At 31.9% G+C, this 23,142-nt stretch overlaps 1 protein-coding gene across 2 annotated transcripts in view; it reads right to left on the reverse strand.

Annotated features, from left to right (window-relative positions):
• LOC145318063 (uncharacterized) overlaps positions 1-23,142 on the reverse strand; it is a 57,521-nt gene that overhangs the window by 27,815 nt on the left and 6,564 nt on the right. For both annotated transcript variants that reach the window (XM_080159395.1, XM_080159394.1), the window contains exon 6: positions 22,866-23,067. In XM_080159395.1, coding sequence (XP_080015521.1) covers positions 22,866-23,067 — 202 coding nt within the window. The remainder of the gene's footprint in view (positions 1-22,865; positions 23,068-23,142) is intronic.

Genomic DNA, 23,142 nt, shown 5'->3' on the forward strand with positions numbered 1-23,142 from the left:
AACAGCCAGAGAAGGGAATGATATGTTAGAGCAAACACCTGAAAGAGAAGAAATACTAGAAGAGATGAAAAAAATGCGTGATTCATCACCAGGAAAGGATGGCGTACGTTTAATTATGCTAATGAAGGGAGGAGAAGAAGTAATCAGTAGGGTGGTGAAATTAGTTCAATTTATGTTCAACAACAGTCAAGATAAATGGGAAGAACTAAAAATAGGTCTGGTTATACCCCTACACAAAAAGGGGGACAGAAATGAAAGGAACAATTATAGAGGAGTGGTCTTACTGGCAATGGGGAGCAGGATTTTAGCAAGAATAATGGCAAACAGGTTAAGAATATGGGCTGAAAAAGTTCAACTTCTTGATGACGAACAAGCAGGTTTTAGAAAAGAAAGATCTACAGCCGATGCAACACAAATAATGGTGAGAATCCAAGAAGATGTATCAGATTTAAGGAAGAGACTAGAAGCCAGAGGTGAACAGTTAAATGAAGACGACATTCCAATGGCCAAACTATTAGATCTAAAGAAGGCATACCCCAGAATTAACAAACCAGCTCTCTGGGGAATACTGAAAAGATATGGAATGAAGGAGAAAGCTTTAAGAGTATTGCAAGATCTGCATGAAGCAACAGAATATAGAGTGAAGAGCAGAGAGGGGGAGAGGACTCAGAGAAGGGGATCCTTCCTCACCTATATTGTTTAATGTGTACCATCAGGTTGTAATGAGAGTGGCGGCGAAACAGAGAAAGAGAACAGCTGAGGGTGCAGGACTGGAAGTAGGTATACCTTACAAATGGGTACCAGGCTCATCCTTTCCAGGTATGAGAACTTGGGAGAAAAGAAACTCTGAAGCCAAGAGAATAAGGATAGATAAAGCTTTGTTTGTGGACGACACCACTATAGCTGGAAAGAAGAATGAAATGGAAGGAGGATTAAGAACAGTAAAGGAAGTAATGGCAAATTTGAAGAAAAAAACAATGATGATAAAGAAGAAGAGCTGATTTTTTGAACTGATGAGAGCAAGAAGATCAGAATGCCTGGAAGCTGGCTAGGACCAGAGGAAGACCTGAAACAGAGAAAGAAAAGAGGGTGGGCAGCCTGGACAAAGTTAAAATCACAATTAAAAGGATCCAGACTGTCAAAAACCTGCCAGCCCAAAATCACCCAGGCCTGTGTAGAAAGCACAATGTTATTTGACTGCCAGTTACGTACATGGCATTTACGTGAAATTAAGACCTTACAAAGTAGCGTGGACCGCATGTACAGGTATATTTGGAGCAATAAACGGGGACCACCACTGATACAAATGCAGCAAGAAGGAGTAAATATGCAGGATATAAGATCTGAATTCGGCATAAAATCAATGAGATGGAAAATTGAAAAGAGATGCTTAGAAAGAATTGGCCATGTAATGAGAATGGAAGACGACAGACTAGTAAAAGCTGTGACACTAGGCTGGCTGGAAGATCTGGAAGGAAAGGAGAAACTACCTGGAAAGAAGAGAAAAACGGTCTTGTTCTACAAAAGATTAGTGAAAGAAGCTGGCATGGATTTTACAAAGATAGGCGAACTGACAAAGAACAGAAAAGTATGGAAGAAGAAAGTGAAAGCAAGAATGAAACATCTAAGTAAATGGGAAAAGCAGAGAGGAAAGAAAAGTCAAGGAGCAGAAACAGAAAGAAACAATCTAGTCCAAGAAGGTGCTAACAACCTGATCTGTGATGTTGAGGGGTGCTACAAAGTTTGTAAGAGTAAAGCTGGTCTTGTAATACACAGAAAACTCATGCATGATGTATCAAGCCAGAAAATAATATTCAAATGCAATAGATGTAACTTGTCTTTCAAACAAGAAGCAAATTTATTAAACCACAAAAAGGCTGGTTGTGGTGGTGCTACAAATGATGATAATGTAAGAAAATGTGAAAAGTGCAATAAGAATATTTCAAAGGGAAACATTGCAAGACATAGGAGAAGCTGCATGCCTGAGCAGCAGCAGGAACCACAGCCTGCAAGAAATACAACGGCCAGGGTTTATGTGTCTCAGAATGCGCCGTGTAGAAACTGTGGGAAAACACTGTCCAAAACTAATATGGCAAGACACCTGAAGAAATGCGACCAACAACCTCAAAGCTCTAGCGGAGCTGAAAGCCTGTCAAGTTCAAGTACAGTAAGGCTTATTTTGTGGGTTACAAAGCTGCGTGGTTGATTGTGGTTGCGACTGCCATGGTTTTAGAAAGGGCAGATCAACCACAACTGCACTTTTATTTAGAGTATTTTAGATCACATTAACAAAGGCCTCAAAAGAAAAAAGGCCAGTACACAGAACCATCTCCAGACAATTGACCTGTCCCATGCCTTCGACACGGTTGACCACCAGATCCTGCTTGACGACATAAACCAACTCAACCTGAACGATTACATCAAGAAATTTCTTTGTTCAAATCTCAGAGGTAGGCCCCTGTCGTGTCCCCTGTACTTTTCAACTTGTCGTCCATGCCCTCTCACCTGGCTTAATCAATCTTGTATCCTATGCAGATGATGGAAATATCCTAAACTCTGGCCCTGCTATCGATCCTTGTGTTACATTTGAGGATTTGCTAACTTCTAAAGGACAATCTGTCAACATTAAAACATAAGTACAGTCCAAGAACAACATTCTTAAGGTATTGGCAGGTAGCAGTTGGGGTAAGGAAAAAGAGATAATTGTTAATACTTACCAAGCTATTGGACAGTCCACCCTCTACTACTGCGCTCCAATCTGAACACCAACATTAAGCGACACGAATTGGAAACACCTTCAAACTGCCCAAAATGCAGCACTAAGATCCGCTACTAAACCTCCAGACATCAGCAAGACTGAATTGAAGCTGCCTAGGTCAACCAGATCAACACTATAACAGCTGAGATTCGGATATAGTGTCTATTTGATTAGTTAAGGGTCGACAGAACTGTAATAGATAAATGCCCTAACTCTGACAGTTTCCACACTACCACTCATCTGTTTAACTGTACAAATAAACACAGGAACCTTATAGTCAGAGACCTCTGGAAAAATCCTGTTGCTACGGCCAGATTCCAAGACCTTTCAGTAGCTGATGATAAATCTACTTGAGAAGGACACGGGCTAAAAGAAGAAGAAATTGCGACTGCCGAGCCCTGGAGAAAGTATTTTAAAATAAATGATAAAAAATAAGAGAATTTTTTGGCAGGGTGCAAATTTTCGGATGGGGTATCTTATTCACCACAACAAAACTTTAAATCCACTAGAGGAACAGTATGTCAATTCCCTGAGAAGCACAACCTTAATATTACAGTGGTTATTGAGATCTTCATACAGGTGGAAAGACATCGTTCTACTTTGTATTATAGATAGTGGGTCACACCGTAACAGCTAAAGATAAATGTTATTACTACAAAAAAAAACATTTATTTTGTAATATCTAACATCTGCTTTATCGGCTGCTATTCAAGATAGATGGCGGATTTTAATTGTGCAACCAGTAGACATCTTACTTAGTCCCTTTGTTAGTTGGTAAATTGAAAGGTATATTGAAATTATTAGATAATTTGCTAATCAAGTACAGAAAACTGAAATTTCTAGAGAAGATTTTCTTGCCTATATAACATTTACTGCATAACTGACTTAATGCGCCAGTTTGTCGGTAAGGCTAGAAAGGAGATGAAATTTGACTGTCTAGCTGACTCTAAATCCGCAAAACTATGCAGAAAAAAATATTTCTACTAAGATGAAATTATGATTTCTCAGTTGTTCAATTAGATGGGATCCTACATTTTTAAAAACAAATTTGACATTTGATCATCTTTTTTTAACTGAATCGTATACCTTTGATTCGCTACTTACAGATTTAGTTGTCCAAAGTTTTTTTTCTTCATAAATTACCATTTTCATTTAAACAGAATCTTGTTTGTGTTTATATTTTCTATCATTCGTTACGTTACTCATTTTTGTTTATATATTTTTATCATTTTCACAAATATATGATACTTAAGTAACATACTGTTTACCATTTATGATATCTCTAAATGATCATTTCAATAATGTCAAAAAATATTACGCTAAATACTCTGACTGTATTTTCTTTAATGATTATGTAATTTTTTGATGCTAAAAAACCAGTTGAATAAATATAAGTCAATATATAAAAAGCATCTAATTAGTTCACTGTATATTTGAGTTAAGTGCACAGCAAATATTAACATCGTTGTGCTCTCACTAGGTGCAACACTGACAGTAAAACTAAAGGAAAACAAGAATCTGTATAAATCTAGGATTTAGCATTAAGTAAATGTTACATCATAGGGCTTCACAACTTAAGATTTCTTTTCAGTTGAAATACATTTTAATGCTGTGAATGTTGTTTTTGAAAAAATACATAAATTTTTTTTCTCAGAATTCTGAGAACAAATATTTTCATCGTACACAATAAGATTTATTAAGTCTGCAGTTATAACCAGTTATTAAAGTTATTCAACAATATTTAAAAATATTTATGAGTATTATGCCTGTTATAAATGGAGAAAACGAAATTGTATAATATGACAGTAGAACATACATTATACCCATATATGTATAATATTTGTAGAATGGCAACTGTATAATTATATGGTTCGTCAAATCCCATTTAACACACATACACCGAGCTTCTGGTATTTTTAGTGCTTCATTGTTAAGATATACCGTTTAATTTTCTTGTTTTTACAATAATACATATTTTGAAGGTTAGGGTTAAAAATGTGGCAATCATATCATTACAGACACACACAAACACTTATAGAGAAGCTGACTACTAAAAATTGTTTCTAGAACTACATGAAAGAAAATTACAAGAAACTATAATTTTGTTACAAAATTACATCGTATTTTGTTTGAATTTTGCAACGCTTTACTTATTCATTTGTTCATGCTTTATCACTAGATCTTACAAAATAGTGATGGTGTGTTGTTTCATAAATTGTGTGAATGAATCAATTTTGAATAAACATGAAAATTATTAACATAGTGAAGTTTAGCATTTTTTAGTTGCAAAGCTACTCTATAAGCTTGACACTAATTACAAGCTGATTGGTTATAGCGGGTCAAAACTTAATTTTATTTTCTGACCTTTCAGCTAATATACAGGGCGTTTTTTCAATGGAACAAAATTATTCCTAAATTTCACCCACTTACCCTTTACACAAATAAGAAATTCATGTCTGATTTCCATCGTTGACTTGTTGAGTTTTATATCAGAAAAAATATTTTAGAGTTTATAATAAATTAAATTTTACAATGTTGTAAACTATGTTGTGATCTTTAAAGTAATTGGGCCCGATACAAATTAGGCCGGATACTGGATATCCGGCTGATTTATAATGCCGAATAATCGGATAATAAGTAGCAAAAAAAGTTTTTTTTCTTCATAAAATGGTGTTTTACTATATAAAAACACTAGCAACTTCGCCCCTAGCCACTAGGGGCTTTGCCTCAAGAGGTATAATTACATCTTCTATTACTTACCCAGCAGAACGGGTCGCAAATTTTCGCGCCTACCCAGCAGGAAAACATTTTCTCGTTTAAATAACGAATCCGCAAAATTCGTAAAAAAATAGTCTAATGTGTTCTCAAGAAAATTACTACTGGTGATGCTCATAGTCTAATGTGTTCTCAAGAAAATAATTTTTTTTGAGGGGGGGGGGGTAAATTTTCATTTTTAGGGGGGTTGGGGGTGTCCCACCCCCCCCCCAAGAAAATAGCTTAAAACCACCACTGGACCGATAGGTATATACCCTGAAGAGTAGAATCCAATCGGCTCAGTGGTTACCAAGATCTTAAGCTTTAGACGGACGGACAGACATCAAGCTACTTTGTATTATAGAAGGATGACAACAATCATAAGTAGCGAAGATCACAAACATCATGGATGGCAATACAGACAAGGAGATTTAAAGAGCATTTGTTAAGATCAAGAATGGATTATTGGAGAAAAAATCAAGAAACCTTTCTGGCATATTTTCTAATTTTAGTTTTTATATCTTGTATCATGACTGGCATACCGATGGTAAAATTTAATTATAATTTTGATGAAATTGTCCACAAAAATTGCGAAAATTGGACCAAAAACATCAAAGAAATGGGGAAATATGTAAAAAAATCAAGATAGCTACATGTCCTTTCATCTTTGAATAGAACGACATGAAATTTAATTTTGAAACTCTTATCTACAAAAATTTTGAAAATAGGACCAACAACACAAAAGATATAGAGAGAAATATGAAAATAGCCAAATACGTGCTAAAAAGTAGTTCGACCGCTATGGATGTTTCCCTTAGAATGACAAGATATTTAATTTTAATATCATTATCTCAAAACATTTTGAAAATCTGACCTAAAACACACAGGTATGGAGAAAAAGTATAATAATGGCCAAATACTTCCAAAAAGCAGTCTGACTGCCATGAATGTTTTATAGTTAATCATGCTCCTTAATGATGGGAATTAATTTAAAGGAAGCCGGCAAGAAATACATCAATCTAACCACTGAAAGAATGCCACAAGTAGAACCGATACCCAAATTTGAAGCCTACAGCTTTAATAACAAAGAAGGGCGTTATCCCCTTAGAAATAGTATTTTCAATTAGCCTTAAAAGAAGCACCTAAACTGTTTTTACCCTATTTTTAAAAAGGTATATTAAAAATTTTCCGCCGATTTTTACTATATCCAAGATTTGGGGAAAAATTTCCAGAGTATATAAATGTGCATTTAATAGTCTTTTTTTTCCTTCTATATGTAAAACTAAACTTTTTGACATATTTCCCTATTTTCCTAACAGTTAAGCTGACCTTTAACATAATCCTTGCTTTAAACCAATGTATAGTTACTTAGAAATTGATAAATTAAGCAATATTTTTTATTTAATATCAAATACAATAACAAAGCAAAAAAACAGGTTTTCTTATTAGTATCCAAGTAACTTCAATTGGCCCATCTCTCGCCCACCTTTAATTACATATTTGTAAATAATAAAGGTGCAATATTTCTTTATAAACAATCTGATAAAAGTGTAATCTAAATCTTGTAAGTGGGTTATTTATTGTCCGACACAATAAAAAAGGATTTTATCATTTCAAATAACCTTTGAAATTCAACCCTTTGTAGACAGTGAGGTATTTTTTTGTCAATGATACGAATTAAAAATAAATCTTTATTACCTAATTTTACATCAATATAACATGAATTGGAAATTTAATGTCATAAAATAAATTCTTAACAGTAAGTAAATTGTTTAAACTATATATGACAAGTTAAATATCCCTGGAAGATTTTTCCTGTTTTTTTCAGTTTTCTCTCCCGCAAAATCAAGGCTTAAATCTTCAATATTTTTGTTAATAGGACGTTTTGGGTTGATCAGTATAGTGAAAGGTGCTTAGAAAATGTTAAGATTTGATAATATAATGAGAAATTTTTACATTCACACTCCCTTTAAGTCGGTTTTAAGGTACTGAAACGCAACAAAAAAAAGAAGAAAATTGCCAATATGAACAAAAATAGTAAGATCTTTAATTTGACACCTTACTTTTGAATTCTGTTGAGTAATTATTGAAAAAATCTATTTTTTTAACCTTGGTAAATGAGAACTTTGAACTTAAGTATATCCAATTACAGGCATGAAAAATATATGTTTATAGAGGGTGTTTCAAATAAAACTGTGTTTTCCGGTTTTGGGAAACAACCAGTAGGAGTATGAAAAAAATAATTATATATTCTTATTCTCTATAAAAATATGGATTAATTTTATAAAAGGTGTTTTTTAATATCTCTTAAAACAATAGCTCTTTTTAGAGCTTAAAGAATTCAAAATGTATGTGTGTTGCCTTATTCTTGTAGAATTTAGGGCTATAAAGTTCAACTAAATTCTTCTTTTGACTTGAAAACCACAAGAAATGCTCAAAGAAATATTCTAATAATTACATTTAAAATTTAATTTAAAAATGCTTATTTTTACAGAACAAATGATTAACTTGGTTCTTGCTTTAATCATGATTAAATTTGCTACTATTATAATAAATCCCATGTTCGTTCCTCACTCCTCCCCCTTTAATCTCCTAATCCCCTTTGATTGATGTATGACATATTAACTCACATAACAAGTAATTAAAGAAAAAGCCTTTTTAGCGACAATTTGAATCAAGATAACTTTCTTATTTTTAAAGATATTGAAATTAAATAAAAAGTTACTTGTTTTATTCTTCAATGCGCACAGTATTATAAGAGATTCCTTACTAAAAATGACTTTGCCATAGAGAAATAGAAAAACTAAATTCTGAAGAACCTAAAAAGCTCTTTGCATGTAGGAAAAAAAAAATATGTAAAAAATTTAAAATGGCGACATTGATTTAACCTTTTTTTTCTTTAATATTGTACTTTACAACCTATATGTTGCAAATAAATGAGTTATTTGATTATAATTGTTATCACAGTTTTAGCATCAGGCATTTTTACTCTACATGTACCTATCAGTACAGCCGCATTTTTAGAGATATCGAAAAAAACCTTAAGTAAAAGTTATGTATATTTTTACAGAGATTATGGACCTATAATTGTTTTTTCATGCTCCTTCTGGTTGATTCCCAAAACTGGAAAACGCAGTTTTTTTGAAACACATTGTATATACCTTCAGAATGAGAAAATATGAAAATATTACAAATCCATTCTAAGCAAAATTGAAAAGTTTACAAAATAGTAAATAAACTATGCTTAAAAAAAATTCAATGAAAATTGTTTAAATCATATGAATCATGAATGGCCCTTACAAACAGCTGATCAAAATAAGGTGGAGGGGTTATTTGTGCTTCAAGATTAAAAGACCATTGAAACAAGAGGAAAATAACAAAAGTAAAACTAACTCAGACCATATTGTTTTTTTTTAATTATGTTTAGTCTACATAAAATCACAATTGTAGATGGTAAAAAAGAAATATCTCTCAGAGAAAACTTTTATTAAAGGAAGCCTGCAAGAAATACCACGCTTTAACTGCTGAAAGACTGCCACAAGTAGACCCTATACCCCAAATTTGAAGCCTTCAGCTTCTATTACAAAAAAGTTCTAGGCATTTTAAAATGACATTTTATGTACAATGGAAATTTTGAAAAAATTGCAATGCTCATGTTGAAAACTTTGAAATTAAACTACGTGGCCTAGAAACAAAATTATAAGCTTATTTTTGTCATAAATTTAGGTTTCCAGTAACTAATTATATTTTTACAATAAAAATACCCATTTTTATATTCAAAATCATTAAAAAAAATTAAGTTTAACTTGCATTGTATCGAGTGTACTGTAGCCAATCAGAAGGCTGAAGCAGCTTAACAACCAATCACAGCTGAGCTTGTATTCGTTTCCCCCTTTGTTTCCGCTATGATTTTTGTTTAAAAATGCAATTTAACTATGAAATGTGGTGTTTTTATTGTAAAAATGTAATCAGTTACCGGCAATCTAAGTTTCTGTCAAAAATAAGGTTATAATTTTGTGTCTAGGCGACGTAATTTAATATTGTTTTTTCTTTTATGAGCATTGGAAATCTTTCAAAAATTTCATTGTACATAAAATGCTATTTGAAATGCCTAGAACTTTTTTGTTATTGAAGCTGAAGGCTTTAAATTTGGGGTATTGGGTCTACTTGTGGCTGTCTTTCAGCAGTTAAAGCCTGGTATTTCTTGCAGGCGTCCTTTAATTACCATATCTTTATTACGATTCATACGATTAAAAAAATAGATTTTTTCAATAACTACTAAACAGAATTCAATAAGTAGATTCAAATTAAAGATCTTACTATTTTTGTTCATAATGACAATTTTCTTCTTTTTTTGTTGCGTTTTAGTACCTTAAAGCAAACTTGATTTAAAAAAACTTAAATCACTTCAAAAATAGGAGGTCTACAAAAAAACGATTGTATATTTAAATTCTATGGACCATTTTACATCTACTACTTACTAAAAACACCAAAAATAAAAACCAAAAAAGATTAGAGCAACACTTTCTTTGTGTTTTTAATTATAGAAAAAAATTGTGATCATTTAACCCTCTGATGAAGGCGATGTGAATATATAATATTATTGAAAAAATCATATCAAAACTAAATTAGTTAACAAAGATTTACTTCTTTAATTTAGATATTTATGACGGGGGAGGAAAATTGATTCATTGAAGGAGAGCAATATATAATTATACAGTATACAGGGCGTTTAAAAAAAACTGCGTTTTCCAAATTTGGGAAACAACCATTAAGAGTACAAAAAAATAATTATATGTCAATACTCTATAAAAATATGCATCGAAATTGTTACAGGTGTTTTTTAATACCTCTGAAAATAACGGCGCTTTTAAAGCATAAATATTTCAAAAGATGCGCATGATGCTTTTTTCCGGTAGAATTTTGTGCCTTAAGGTCGTTCACTTGAAAACAACATCTTAATACGGCCAATACAATTTTCTACCAATTACACTAAAAAATTCATTTTAAAATTGCTCATGTTCGTATATCCCCATACCTCATTTATTCCTATAATCCTTTAATTTGATTGACAGGTTAAGATATAAACCCATAATTTATCCATAATTTGTAATTAAATGCTTTAATGAAAAAAAATCCAACTTCAATAACTTTTTTGTCTTTAGAGATTTTTTTGTCAAATAAAAACAAGTTTTTTTCTTTTTACTATAACCTACATTATTAAAGAAGATTCTTTTACTGCAAATGCATCACAATCAAGAAATGTGAAAAAATGACAAATTACAGTTTCTTAAAAAGGCTTTTGTGAGGAGCTAAAAAGCATTTCACCTTTAAAACTCATTAAGGTACTTTTCTTATACCTTTTTCTAAATTAATATTGAAATTCTACGATTTTTTTTATACATAATAGAAGAGTTATTTCAATTTTTCTTGCACAACATCTTTCACATAAAGCATCTTTGGAGGTCGTATTTTTCACAGTGGGATCTTTTGCCAAAAAACGGGACATTAAGGGTAGACAAAAGTAAACATCAATAAAAAAGCTTGTATTTGACGAAATGATGTAATTTCTTTTGCTTTAACTCAAAAATAACATAAATTTTGCTCCTGTTAACTTCTAATGTGCATTTGGTAAGTACGTCTGGCGGTTTTGGAGGAGCGAAGCTACCCTATTTTTAAAAAATCTATAAACCTTCATAACTTTAGTTAGGATAGGAATATTTTAACAAAATAAACGTCTATGTAAATATTTCTTCAATGCAAACAATGTTTGTGAACATGAATATAGCGTCAGGTGCACCCAGTTCGAGTCCCGGCATTTTTAGGTAGGTCCAGTATAAGTAAAATAGGACACTAATAAGGCATGTTTTCTAATGTTTTTTTTTACAGATATAAACAACAATAACATAATTTTCAAAACACTTTTGATTTTGTGTTAATACCTTTATTCTAAGTCTAGCTATCTTCATTTAAAGTTTGTATAAGAATATAAACATAATTGCTTATATTATATTCTCTCTCAAACGTATATTTCTCTATCTCTCTCAGACGCATATATAATGTTTTTGCAATATTATAATTAATCCCCGAATTTGAATTTCTGCTGAACCAAAACCAGTTAGAAATACAATTTTTTTCAGAACACATGAAATTTAGCAAATTTAATTGCTAAAATAAAAGTATTTATAAGTCATCTTTTTTTAAGGACTCCTTGTTCCCTTAAATGTCCATTAAAACCGCGAGAACGGCAAAAATCGTTAAAAATCACACCTACGGCGGCAAATAACGGCGAAACGGTTGGCCGGAGGCAAATAATGCATAAGTAAAGAAAGTTCCGCCTCAAAAAGTTAGAAAACATTGCAGAGATGACTTTGGGCTCTAAAATGACTCCTTCCCCCTCTAACGAGGAAAAATTTCAAATTAACAAGAACAAAATTGTTCAAACCATGCAATGTAAAATGCTCAATTACTCAAAAACGGCCGGGAGGCCCCAGGTTATGAAAACTGTTTTAAACACAATACATGTTGCATATTAATATTATCATTGCAAAACCCGGGGCATCCTGGCCGTTTTTGGGTAAAATGGAGAAAACTGATTTTTTGGGGTTAAAAATCTTAATATTTTTGGTGAAATTTTCTCACAAAATGTCAATTTACACCACCAAAAAAATATTTTTTTTAAATTTTTCTTTAATTAGACATTGGTACAGGTATCTGAAAAGTACCTCAATCAAAAATTATTTTCATAAGATGAACATAAATGTATTTTTTGTTGCTTTGAAAAAATTGTGTAAAAAAATCTGGAAAATCATCAAAACTGAAAAGAAATATTTCACTACCTTTTTTAAAAATGGCATAAATCCGCCAAAAATGAATATTTTTTAAAAATTTCTTTTCTAGCTGTCTACTTACAGCCATTATTAATTCCTAGGATAGATAAAAGTCAATTTTAAATTTTTTGGATGTCCCACTGGATCCCACTGTGTTTTTAGAGATAATGTAAAACACCTGTTATAAATTTGATGTACTTTTTTACAGAGAATAAGGACATACAATCGTTTTTTCTGTATTCCTTCTGGTTGTGTCAGAAAAACGGAAAACGCAGTTTTTTCTGAAACACCATGTATGTTACAAAAAATGACCGGTCTTTAAAATGATCTAGCATCCCTCCCCTCCCCACCCCCCTCTAATGAAATTGTAACCCTACTTTTTGTGTGTGTGCTCTTTGGTTTCATTGGAATTCAGCCCACACGGGATTCAACCCACAGAATTCAGCCCAGCGGGATTCAACCCAATGGTATTCAGCCCACACAGGATTCAACCCACGGTATTCAGCCCACACGGGATTCAACCCACGGTATTCAGTCCATACAGGACTCAACCCATGGAATTCAGTCCATACGGAACTCAACCCACGGAATTCAGTCCATACAGGACTCAACCCGCAGAATTCAGTCCATATGGGACTCAACCCATGGAATTCAGTCCACACGGGATTCAACCCATTATATATGTAAAATTACCAGTTTGAAAAAAAAAATTTTTTTTTAAAGAAGGTGTATCAACTTTTTTTTTATAGCTAGCCGGTTCTTTTAGTAAGTAGTAGATGTAAAATTTTTCATAGAATTCAGATTTAAGTTTTAAGTAATTTAAGTTTTTAAAAAAAAATTAAGTAGATTTTAAGGTACTAAAATGCAACAAAAAAAAGAAAGAAAATGGCCATTATGAACAAAAATAGTAAGATCTTTAATTTGACACCTTACTTTTTCAATTCTGTCAGGTAATTATTGAAAAAATCGATTTTTTTAAACCCACGAGAATAAAAACTTTGAACTTAATTTTATCATTTCACAGGTAAAAAAATATGGGTTCATATATACCTTTAGAATCAGAAAAATATTACGAATCCATTGTAAGCAAAATTGAAAAAAAAAGTTTACAATATAGTATATAAACTACAATAAAAGGAATTATATGTATGAAAATATCATATTATATTATACAGGCAACGTCTTAATTCTTGAATTGAGTATAAAAATGGGAAGGGGGTAAAGAGGGGGTAAAAAAGGGAAGACGAAAGTGTTGCCTGAACAAAAAATATAATTGGCCATTTGTTTATTTTTTTATTTTTTTACTTTTTTTCAATTTTGCTTACAATGGATTCATAATATTTTTCTGATTCTAAAGGTATATATGAACCCATATTTTTTTACCTGTGAAATGATAAAATTAAGATCAAAGTTTTTATTCTCATGGGTTTAAAAAAATAAATTTTTTCAATAATTACCTGACAAAATTCAAAAAGTAAGGTGTCAAATTAAAGATCTTACTATTTTTGTACATAATGGACATTTTCTTCCTTTTTTTGTTGCGTTTTAGTACCTTAAAATCGAAATAATCTTTTTTTTTAAAAACTTAAATTACTTAAAAAATAAGAGGTCTACAAAAAAACCGATTGCATATCTGAATTCTATGAAAAATTTTACATCTACTACTTACTAAAAGATCTGGTTAGCTATAAAAAAAAGTTGATACACCTTCTTTGAGAACTAAATGTTTAGAATTTTTTTATTGTAGAAATTATTTTATAAAATATGCTTTATAAAAAAATTTGAGAAAAAAGAATTATTTTCTAAAAATTTGTTTCTTAAATTTGAAAAAAAATTATTTGTTTTTAAAACTGAGAATTTTATATATATATATTGGGTTGAATCCTGCGTGGACTGAATTCTTAGTTTTAAAAACAAATAATTTTTTTTCAAATTTGAGAAACAATTTTTTAGAAAATAATTCTTTTTTCTCAAATTTTGTTATAAAGCATATTTTATAAAATAATTTCTACAATAAAAAAAAAATTACATAAACTTTTTTCAAAACTTTTTTTTTATTTTCTAAAAATTTAGTTCTCAAAGAAGTTGTATCAACTTTTTTGCTTTTTATTTAAGATAGCTAGCCGGTCCTTTCAGTAAGTAGTAGATGTAAAATTTTTCATAGAATTCAGATATGCAATTGGTTTTTTTTGTAGACCTCTTATTTTTTAAGTAATTTAAGTTTTTTAAAAAAATAATTAAGTCGGTTTTAAGGTACTAAAACGCAACAAAATAAAAGAAGAAAATAGCCAGTATAAACAAAAATAGTAAGATCTTTAATTTGACACCTTACTTTTAAAATTCTGTTGAGTAATTGTTGAAAAAATCTATTTTTTTAACCTCGGTTTAATCAAAACATTAAACCTAAATATTTTCTCATACAGACATAAAAAATATGGGTTCATATATACCATTAGATTGAGAAAAATAATATGAATCCATTGTAAGCAAAATTTAAAAAGTTTAAAAAAATTGTAATAAAAAATAGAAAAAATAAAAAAGTTATTTTAAGAATTGTAACTACTAAACTAGCCAATCACAAATCGCAAAAATTGACGAATCGGGAAGCTTAATCTATAAAATTAACCTATAGAATTGCCAGAAAAAAAGGAGAACGTTCATACAATATATACAATAGATACTACAATAAATATAGTGATATTAAAGAACATGTAAAGAATGAAAAATTATGAACAAATATGCATCAGTCTGTTTATAAACTTCAAAACAATGCAGTTAAAAATACATTATTGTTTCTTGTGTTTAAAAAATATCTGCTACATTGCATTGTCTTTTGTTTAGGTTTTGTTCAGGTTTGGTTCAAGCTAACCCTTTAAAGCCGAAAATTATATGAATCCATTGTAAGCAAAATTTTAAAAGTTTAAAAAAATTGTAATAAAAAATAGAAAAAATAAAAAAGTTATTTTAAGAATTGTAACTACTAAACTAGCCAATCACAAATCGCAAAAATTGACGAATCGGGAAGCTTAATCTATAAAATTAACCTATAGAATTGCCAGAAAAAAAGGAGAACGTTCATACAATATATACAATAGATACTACAATAAATATAGTGATATTAAAGAACATGTAAAGAATGAAAAATTATGAACAAATATGCATCAGTCTGTTTATAAACTTCAAAACAATGCAGTTAAAAATACATTATTGTTTCTTGTGTTTAAAAAATATCTGCTACATTGCATTGTCTTTTGTTTAGGTTTTGTTCAGGTTTGGTTCAAGCTAACCCTTTAAAGCCGAAAATTATGATTCTTAAAATAAACTTATTTTTTTTATTATAGTTTTATAAAACTTTTTCAATTTTGCTTAGAATAGATTCGTAATATTTTTCTGATTCTAAAGGTATATATGAACCCATGTTTTTTATGTCTGTTTGAGAAAATATTTAGGTCTAAAGTTTTTATTAAACCGAGGTTAAAAAAATAGATTTTTTCAATAATTACTCAACAGAATTTTAAAAGTAAGGTGTCAAATTAAAGATCTTACTATTTTTGTTCATACTGGCCATTTTCTTCTTTTATTTTGTTGCGTTTTAGTACCTTAAAACCGACTTAATTATTTTTTTAAAAAACTTAAATTACTTTAAAAATAAGAGGTCTACAAAAAAACCGATTGCATATCTGAATTCTATGAAAAATTTTACATCTACTACTTACTGAAAGGACCGGCTAGCTATCTTAAATAAAAAGCAAAAAAGTTGATACAACTTCTTTAAAAAAAAAAAATATTTTTAAAAACTGGTAATTTTACATATATAATGGGTTGAGTCACGTATGGACTGAATTCTGTGGGTTGAGTCCCGTATGGACTGAATTCCGTGGGTTGAGTCCCGTATGGACTGAATTCTGTGGGTTGAGTCCCGTATGGACTGAATTCCGTGGGTTGAGTCCCGTGTGGGCTGAATTCTGTGTGGGCTGAATCCCGTGGGTTGAATCCCGTGTGGGCTGAATACCGTTGGGTTGAATCCCGCTGGGCTGAATTCCGTGGGTTGAATCCCGTGTGGACTGAATTCCAATGGAACCGTGCTCTTTATATGCATGTATGATGGTGTTTGTGTCGGTCAATTAAATCAAAGAACATTTTCCAACATTCAGCTGGCTATAAAAGAAGATATTCAAAATGTCAAAATTCCACCGATTCTATATTTTAATTGAATTTTACTTAAGACGTAAAATCATAGATTTTGAGTTCTCGATTCATATTTTTTGGCCTTGTACGAGAGCTAGAAAGTTGGGTAAGGTGTCTAAGACGCAGAATTTTATGCTGAAGATAAAACTCTAAACAAACCCTGCTAAAATCAATTTTATTATGTGATTTTTCGGCTTAAGTAAAATTCACTACTAGGTGGATTTTTTACATTTTTAATATTTTCTTTTATACCATGTCGTTAAATGTTCTTCGATCTAATTGACCGCAACAAACACCATTATACAATACATGTATATAAATATGTACATTTCATTTGACATGGGGGATCAGACAGATTGATGCTGTTGGGGTGATTTGGCTGCTGGGTGGCCAGCATGAACTGTTGACTAAGCATCTCGCAGTGTGGCTTAACTTTCATGATCTTAGTTTTGTGGTGCAGATGATCTATATCTGTCATTAAATGACAGCCTGTGGCGACACGTAGCGCGGCATTCTGGGCTGTCTGGAGACCTTTCCAGGAGGTGGTACTTAGGGAAGGGGTCCAGATTGGACAGCAGTAGTTAAGGACTGATTGTCCAATAGCCTTGTATGTCGTGACAAGAACTTCCTTCTCTTTCCCCAAGGTGAAGCCCGCCAAGGCTTTCAACACATTATTTTTGGTCTGAAGTTTTGTTTTCATGTCCATAGCGTGTTTGAAGAAAAGCAAGTTGTCAAAAGTAACGCCCAAGATCTTAGGTTTTTTGACAGTTGGGACTGTTTCACCATCAATAATTATGTCGAGGGTGGTGCTGACTTCATTTGACGTCCATAGACGTCCAAGGGGGGGGGGGGTAAAGTGGGGATTACCCCCCCAAACGAATTTTGTAGTGCCGTAGGCACCCCCAAATTTTTTTTCATTTTACCCTCCCCCCCCCCCATTTAGAATTCCCCCCCCCCCCAAAAAAAAATCTCTAACAAAAAAATTTTTGCGCGCTCTGCACGCATTTTTAATACTAAATATTTAATAAAATTTAAATTACCCCCCCCCCCCCCCATAATTTGATCCCGGGGGGTAAATTTTGGGGGGGCGGTAAACAAAATTTACCCTGCCAACAGATTTCAGGGGGGTAATTATCCCCCCTAAGCCCATTTTACCCTCTCCCAAAAAAAAGCTTGGACGCCCCTGGTCTGACCGCCATAGTTGTTTTCTTAAAACGACAGAAGATAAAATTTTTATGTCCTTAACTTAAAAAATTTTGAAAATCGGACCATATATACCAGAGATATGGAAAAATTCGTGAAAAATATAAAAATAGCCAAAAACCTGCAAAAATGCATACTGGCCGTCATGGTTGTTTTCTGTAAAGGACGGGAAATTTAATTTTGATATCTATACCTAACTGAAAAAGTTTTAAAAACCGGACCATAAACTGGTAAAAAAATGTGAAAAATATAGAAATAGCCTAAAACCTGCTAAAAAGCAGTTCGACCGCCATTGATGTCATATAGTTAATTGTGCTCCTTAACCCATTAGTGCCGAACTTCCCCCCTGTCGTCAGAATCACTTGAAATTTTAAACACAGCTTCCTTAAGGGATTGTAAGACATTTGTATTTTTAGATTTTTTGATTTGTGGCATACCAAAGAAGTTTTTTTTTGTGTCGTTTCCGACGCATTCGGACTAATCATTTTTCCCATGCGTCTATTATGTACCATATCGGACTAAACATCTTAGGCTTTTACTGTATAATCTATTAGTTGCTTTGCCCCTAACCTCTAGGGTGGGTGGGGAATGTCAGAAAAATAGCATAAAACCATCCAAAGATATTTATAAAGCTTTCCTGATAAGTAAAACCAATTCAGACCTGAAATTTCTATAATCTTTAGCTTCAGACAAAAACCTTACTACTTTATAGTATGGAACACTATACTAGCAGCGGCTTCGCCCCTAGAGGCATCCAGGGACCCTTGGGTTTGGGGGGAGTCAAACCCCCTCTTTCAATTACAGTTTTTAAAGAAAAATTTTTAAAAAATAATGAGAGGGGTTTATTATTTTCTAGGGGTGATTTCTCCTAGAGCGGTTGTGGTACTCTCCCCCAAAATAGTTATAAACCTTATCAGGTCCTATGAGAAGCTAAAATGTAAAGGAGAACCATATCGGTTCAGTGGTTAGTGGTTAAGATCCCTTAGTACACACAGACACATGTATGTAGAATGTTACTTTATTAAAAGGATACATAACACAGATACTCTACAATCAGTGTCTGTCTGTACGTCCATTCGTCTGTATAAAACAATTCAGAATATAATTATTTGGTACTAGTGGCTACGCCCCTAGAGGCCTTTAGGGGCACTTGAGATGGGGAGAGGTCATTGAATTCTACAACAATATTTTTTATTTTAGATTTAAAAAGAATTAATTTCATTAAGTTCATTCTATTTTTTCTTGTTTTGGGGGTCTTTTTTAAGTGGCGATTTCTCTTTGGAGGGTGGTGGTACTCTCCCCCAAAATATTTATAAACCTTACCAGGTTCTATGAGAAGCTACCATGAAAAGGAGAACCATATCGGTTCAGTGGTTAGTGAGATCCCTTGGTACACAACACACAGACACATGTAGAAAGTATATCCTGTTACTTTATTAAAAGGATACATAACACAGATACTCTACAATCAGTGTCGGTCTGTACGTCAATTCGTCTGTATGAAACAATTCAGAATATAATTATTTAGTACTAGTGGCTACGCCCCTAGAGGCCTTTAGGAGCACTTGAGATGGGGAGAGGTCATTGAATTCAACAAAAATATTTTTTATTTAAAAAGAATTAATTTCATTAAGTTAATTCTATTTTTTCTTGTGTTGGGTTTTTTTTTCAAGGGGCGATTTCTCTTTGGAGGGTGGAGGTAACCTCCCCAAAAATAGTTGTAAACCTTCCTAGGACCTATGAGAAGCTACAAAGTAAAAAAAGAAGCATATCAGTTAAGCAGATACACAGATAGATACCCTTTCACTTTATTACAATGTTTAGCAAAGAAATATGATTTTGTCGACAATTATATTGAACAACCCAATAAATGACAACCCCTCAACCCCCCCCCCCCCAGCCCCTGTTAATCCTTAAAGTTTTATAATAACTTTTTCTTATTTGTTGTCTTACCAACTGTGGGGAATTGTATTTGTATTTTGATTGGTTGATTTATTAAGTGTCCAAATGTTTCAACCACTAAATGTAATCTACAGAAAGATTTTATGGTATAATATCCCTGAGTAAGTACATCAATTTATCGGCCATTGACTTACTATTTTAGATCCCTAACCAATACATTTCTTAGTTGTAGCGTAGTTGTTAATTATTTGGATGCAATTATATGTATACAGACGGACGGATGTACAGACAGACCATAATTGTAGAGTATTTGCGCTATTTTTATGAATATATTAACAGCTAGGCTGCAATAAAAATTACGGAAGTATAAACATATTTACAGTCTTTAATTGGCTGTAATTTTGGATATATAGACAGACATACATACATTCCCTAGTTGTAAGGTAGCTATTATTTATTTGGATGCAATTATGGAAATACAGACAGGTGGACGTACAGACAGACCCTAGTTGTAGATTATCTGCGCTACTACTTTTATATCCTTAAAATAAAGTAACATGTTATTGTATGTCTTTGTGTGTGTACCAAAGGACCTTGCTAACCACTGAACCTATATGGTGCTCCGTTACATGGTAGCTTCTACTAGGTCTTGGTAAGGTTTATAACTATTTTGAAGGAGGGTACCACCACCATCCCTTAAGAGAAATCATCCCTAGAAAATAAAAAAACCCAAAATTAAAAAAAAAACTTTTTCTTTAAAAAATTGTAATTGAAAGAGGGGATTTGACTCCCCCTGCAATCTAAGGGGCCCTAGATGCCTCTAGAGCGTAGCCGCTGCTTGTATTGTATTCCATACTATAAAGTAGTAAGATTTTTTGTCTCAAGCCAAAGATTACAGAAATTGAAGGTCTTAATTGGTTTTACTTATCAGGGAAGCTTTATAAATACCTTGGGATGGTTTTAAGCTATTTTCCTGACATCCCCCACACGTCCTAGAGGTTAGGGGCGTAGCAACTAGTAGATTATAGGAGATTATACAGTAAAATCCTAAAATGATTAGTCCTATAAGGTCAAAAAGGACGCAATGGCTAAAATGATTAGTCCGAATGCGTCGAAGACGACGCACAACAATTTATCAAAAAAAAGTATGTAAACTAACTAAAATTAAAGAAAACTTAGCAGAAACTAAAAATATATAATAAATGCTATAGTTAATTATAAATAAGTATGTTTTAATTCTTTAAAAGAAAAAAGTTAGGCCTGGTGTGGAAATTTTTTCCTATTTTTTCCACTTCTGCCATGAAAATATGATTTCATCTGGTCATCGAATGAAGTGAGAGGCCAAGCAATGTAGAGGACAAAACTTGAAGCTCTATTCAGTTATTTACAAACATTTAAAAAGGACAGCATAAAAAATAGAGTGATAGTATAGGTTTGAATTTGTGCGTCGTTTAAGACCCTATTGTCATTAATGGGTTAATTATGGGAATCTTGTCAAAAAGTTTCAGCATTCTATCTTTTATAGGAGCTGAGTAAATCCCATTTCCCCCATAGCGTTACGGACGGACTGACGGACAAAGTGAATTATAGAGTGGCTTCGCTACTAAAAAAGAGAGAAAAAGGAGTGATAAATTAGGGTTATTGAATTATAAAAAAGGTTAAATGATGTAAAACAAGGATGAAATTGTCGTTAGTAACAAAGCTTATAAGTATAAAATATCTTATGAAATAATTTAAAACATTCAATACATTTTTGACGTGGTAAGTCAAAGTGTAAATGCTTATTGATTATAATAATTTTTATGTAGATTCTCATTTGTCAAAGAAATTTTAACTCAATGATATTTCACTCTCAAATTACATTCAAGTTATTTATATTTTTTGTTATAATAGATATATTAAGATATAAAGTAGCTTCTATATTGTCAAAACGAGATGAAATACGAAAAAACTGTGTCTAGCATCATATTATATCCATCTTTCTACGAATATAAAAATGTACAATCATAAGATTGAAACCAGTTTTTTTAGCCGTTGCCTTCGGCACCTCGGAGCTAAAAAACTGGTTTTAATCTTATAATTGTACATTCTATATCCGTGGAAATAATACGATGCGAGAAATAACTATTATCAAATGAACTAATTAAATATTTCTTTTTAAATAAAGAAGAGACAAAAAAACTATAAGGATGGAAAAGTCTAATAACTTCAAAAAGTGGCAAATATCAAAAATATCTAAATAGAAGGACGGACAAAATTATAGAGTAGATACTTATCAATCAGATTATGTTAACAAAACAAAGATGACAACAACCATAACAGCGAGACATACCAAAAAATATCAACAATTAAAGAGGAACAGGACTTGAAAAGTTAAAAAATAAATTTGAAAGCTGAAAAAATCGATGTAGTGACTATGCCTGTAATTTAACAGGACATACTCCCTATCATAACTATTTATGTTATAGAATCATACAATTCTATTTCCCTAAAACAATATCCAACACAAAAACAGTATACTAGTTAGGCAGAAGTAGGTAACATTCATGAATATTCACACTATACTTCAACAAAAGTGTAGCGAAATTTGTATTAGTAAAATACCATGTAAAGTCAATTAATCAGACTGACAAACTTGGTTATATATTAGATGCCAACGATTTTTTCTGAATCCATTTTTCATAAAGAATTCAAGAAAATTGCATTTGACCACTGAAATCAAATTCTCCCGTAGCATTATTGACATACTCATGAAGAAGAAGAATCAGAGAGTAGAGATATTTCTCCTGTATAAATAAATCTTAAAACATTTCTGACTGACAGACAGATAAACCATGTATAGAATGGATGTGTATAGGTCGTAGAAATTTTCACAAAAAATAACTTGAAAAGAAGGCAAGATAAATATAAATCACTAAAAGATTTTTTATAGAGAAGATGCGGTAATTTTCACTAAGAATACCAAGCAAAAGTTTAATAGATAATTAATCTTAAATAGCAAAAGAGAAAACATATTTTTCTATTTATTAGAAGTTTAATATTCTATAGAACATTACAGACAGAACCAAGTGGTATATACTAGATTCCCATTAAATTAGAAAATCAAATGCATTACAGACCAACGAACAACGTGAGCTAGTATTTGATAAATGAATGAGTTCAGTGTGAAAAAAAAACGGAAGAAAGACATAGGAAAAACAATTTTAGTACTTTTAAAAATGGTATTGTACCTGATTTTTTTCATTACATTGATTTGATTTGATTTTTGATGCTCTACTTGTTAAGCTTGGGCTTGGGCTCCTTACAGCACGCACTACTACAATTCTTCTTGTACCATGATCTACGGGGGATTCAGATCTAGCTCCACGCCTTATGTGTTCGTTTGATTCAATTTTATTTACTTGTCCCAAGCTTCCTTTATGTTGTTGTTTCCTGACAATTTTGATATCTAATTAAACCATATTTTTTTTAGACAGGCTAAAAAATTCTGATTTCACAAATATAAAC

This window comes from Acartia tonsa, chromosome 4 (genome assembly GCF_053477335.1).
Source record: "Acartia tonsa isolate MP-2025a chromosome 4, ASM5347733v1, whole genome shotgun sequence".
Classification (NCBI taxonomy): Eukaryota; Metazoa; Arthropoda; class Copepoda; order Calanoida; family Acartiidae; genus Acartia; species Acartia tonsa.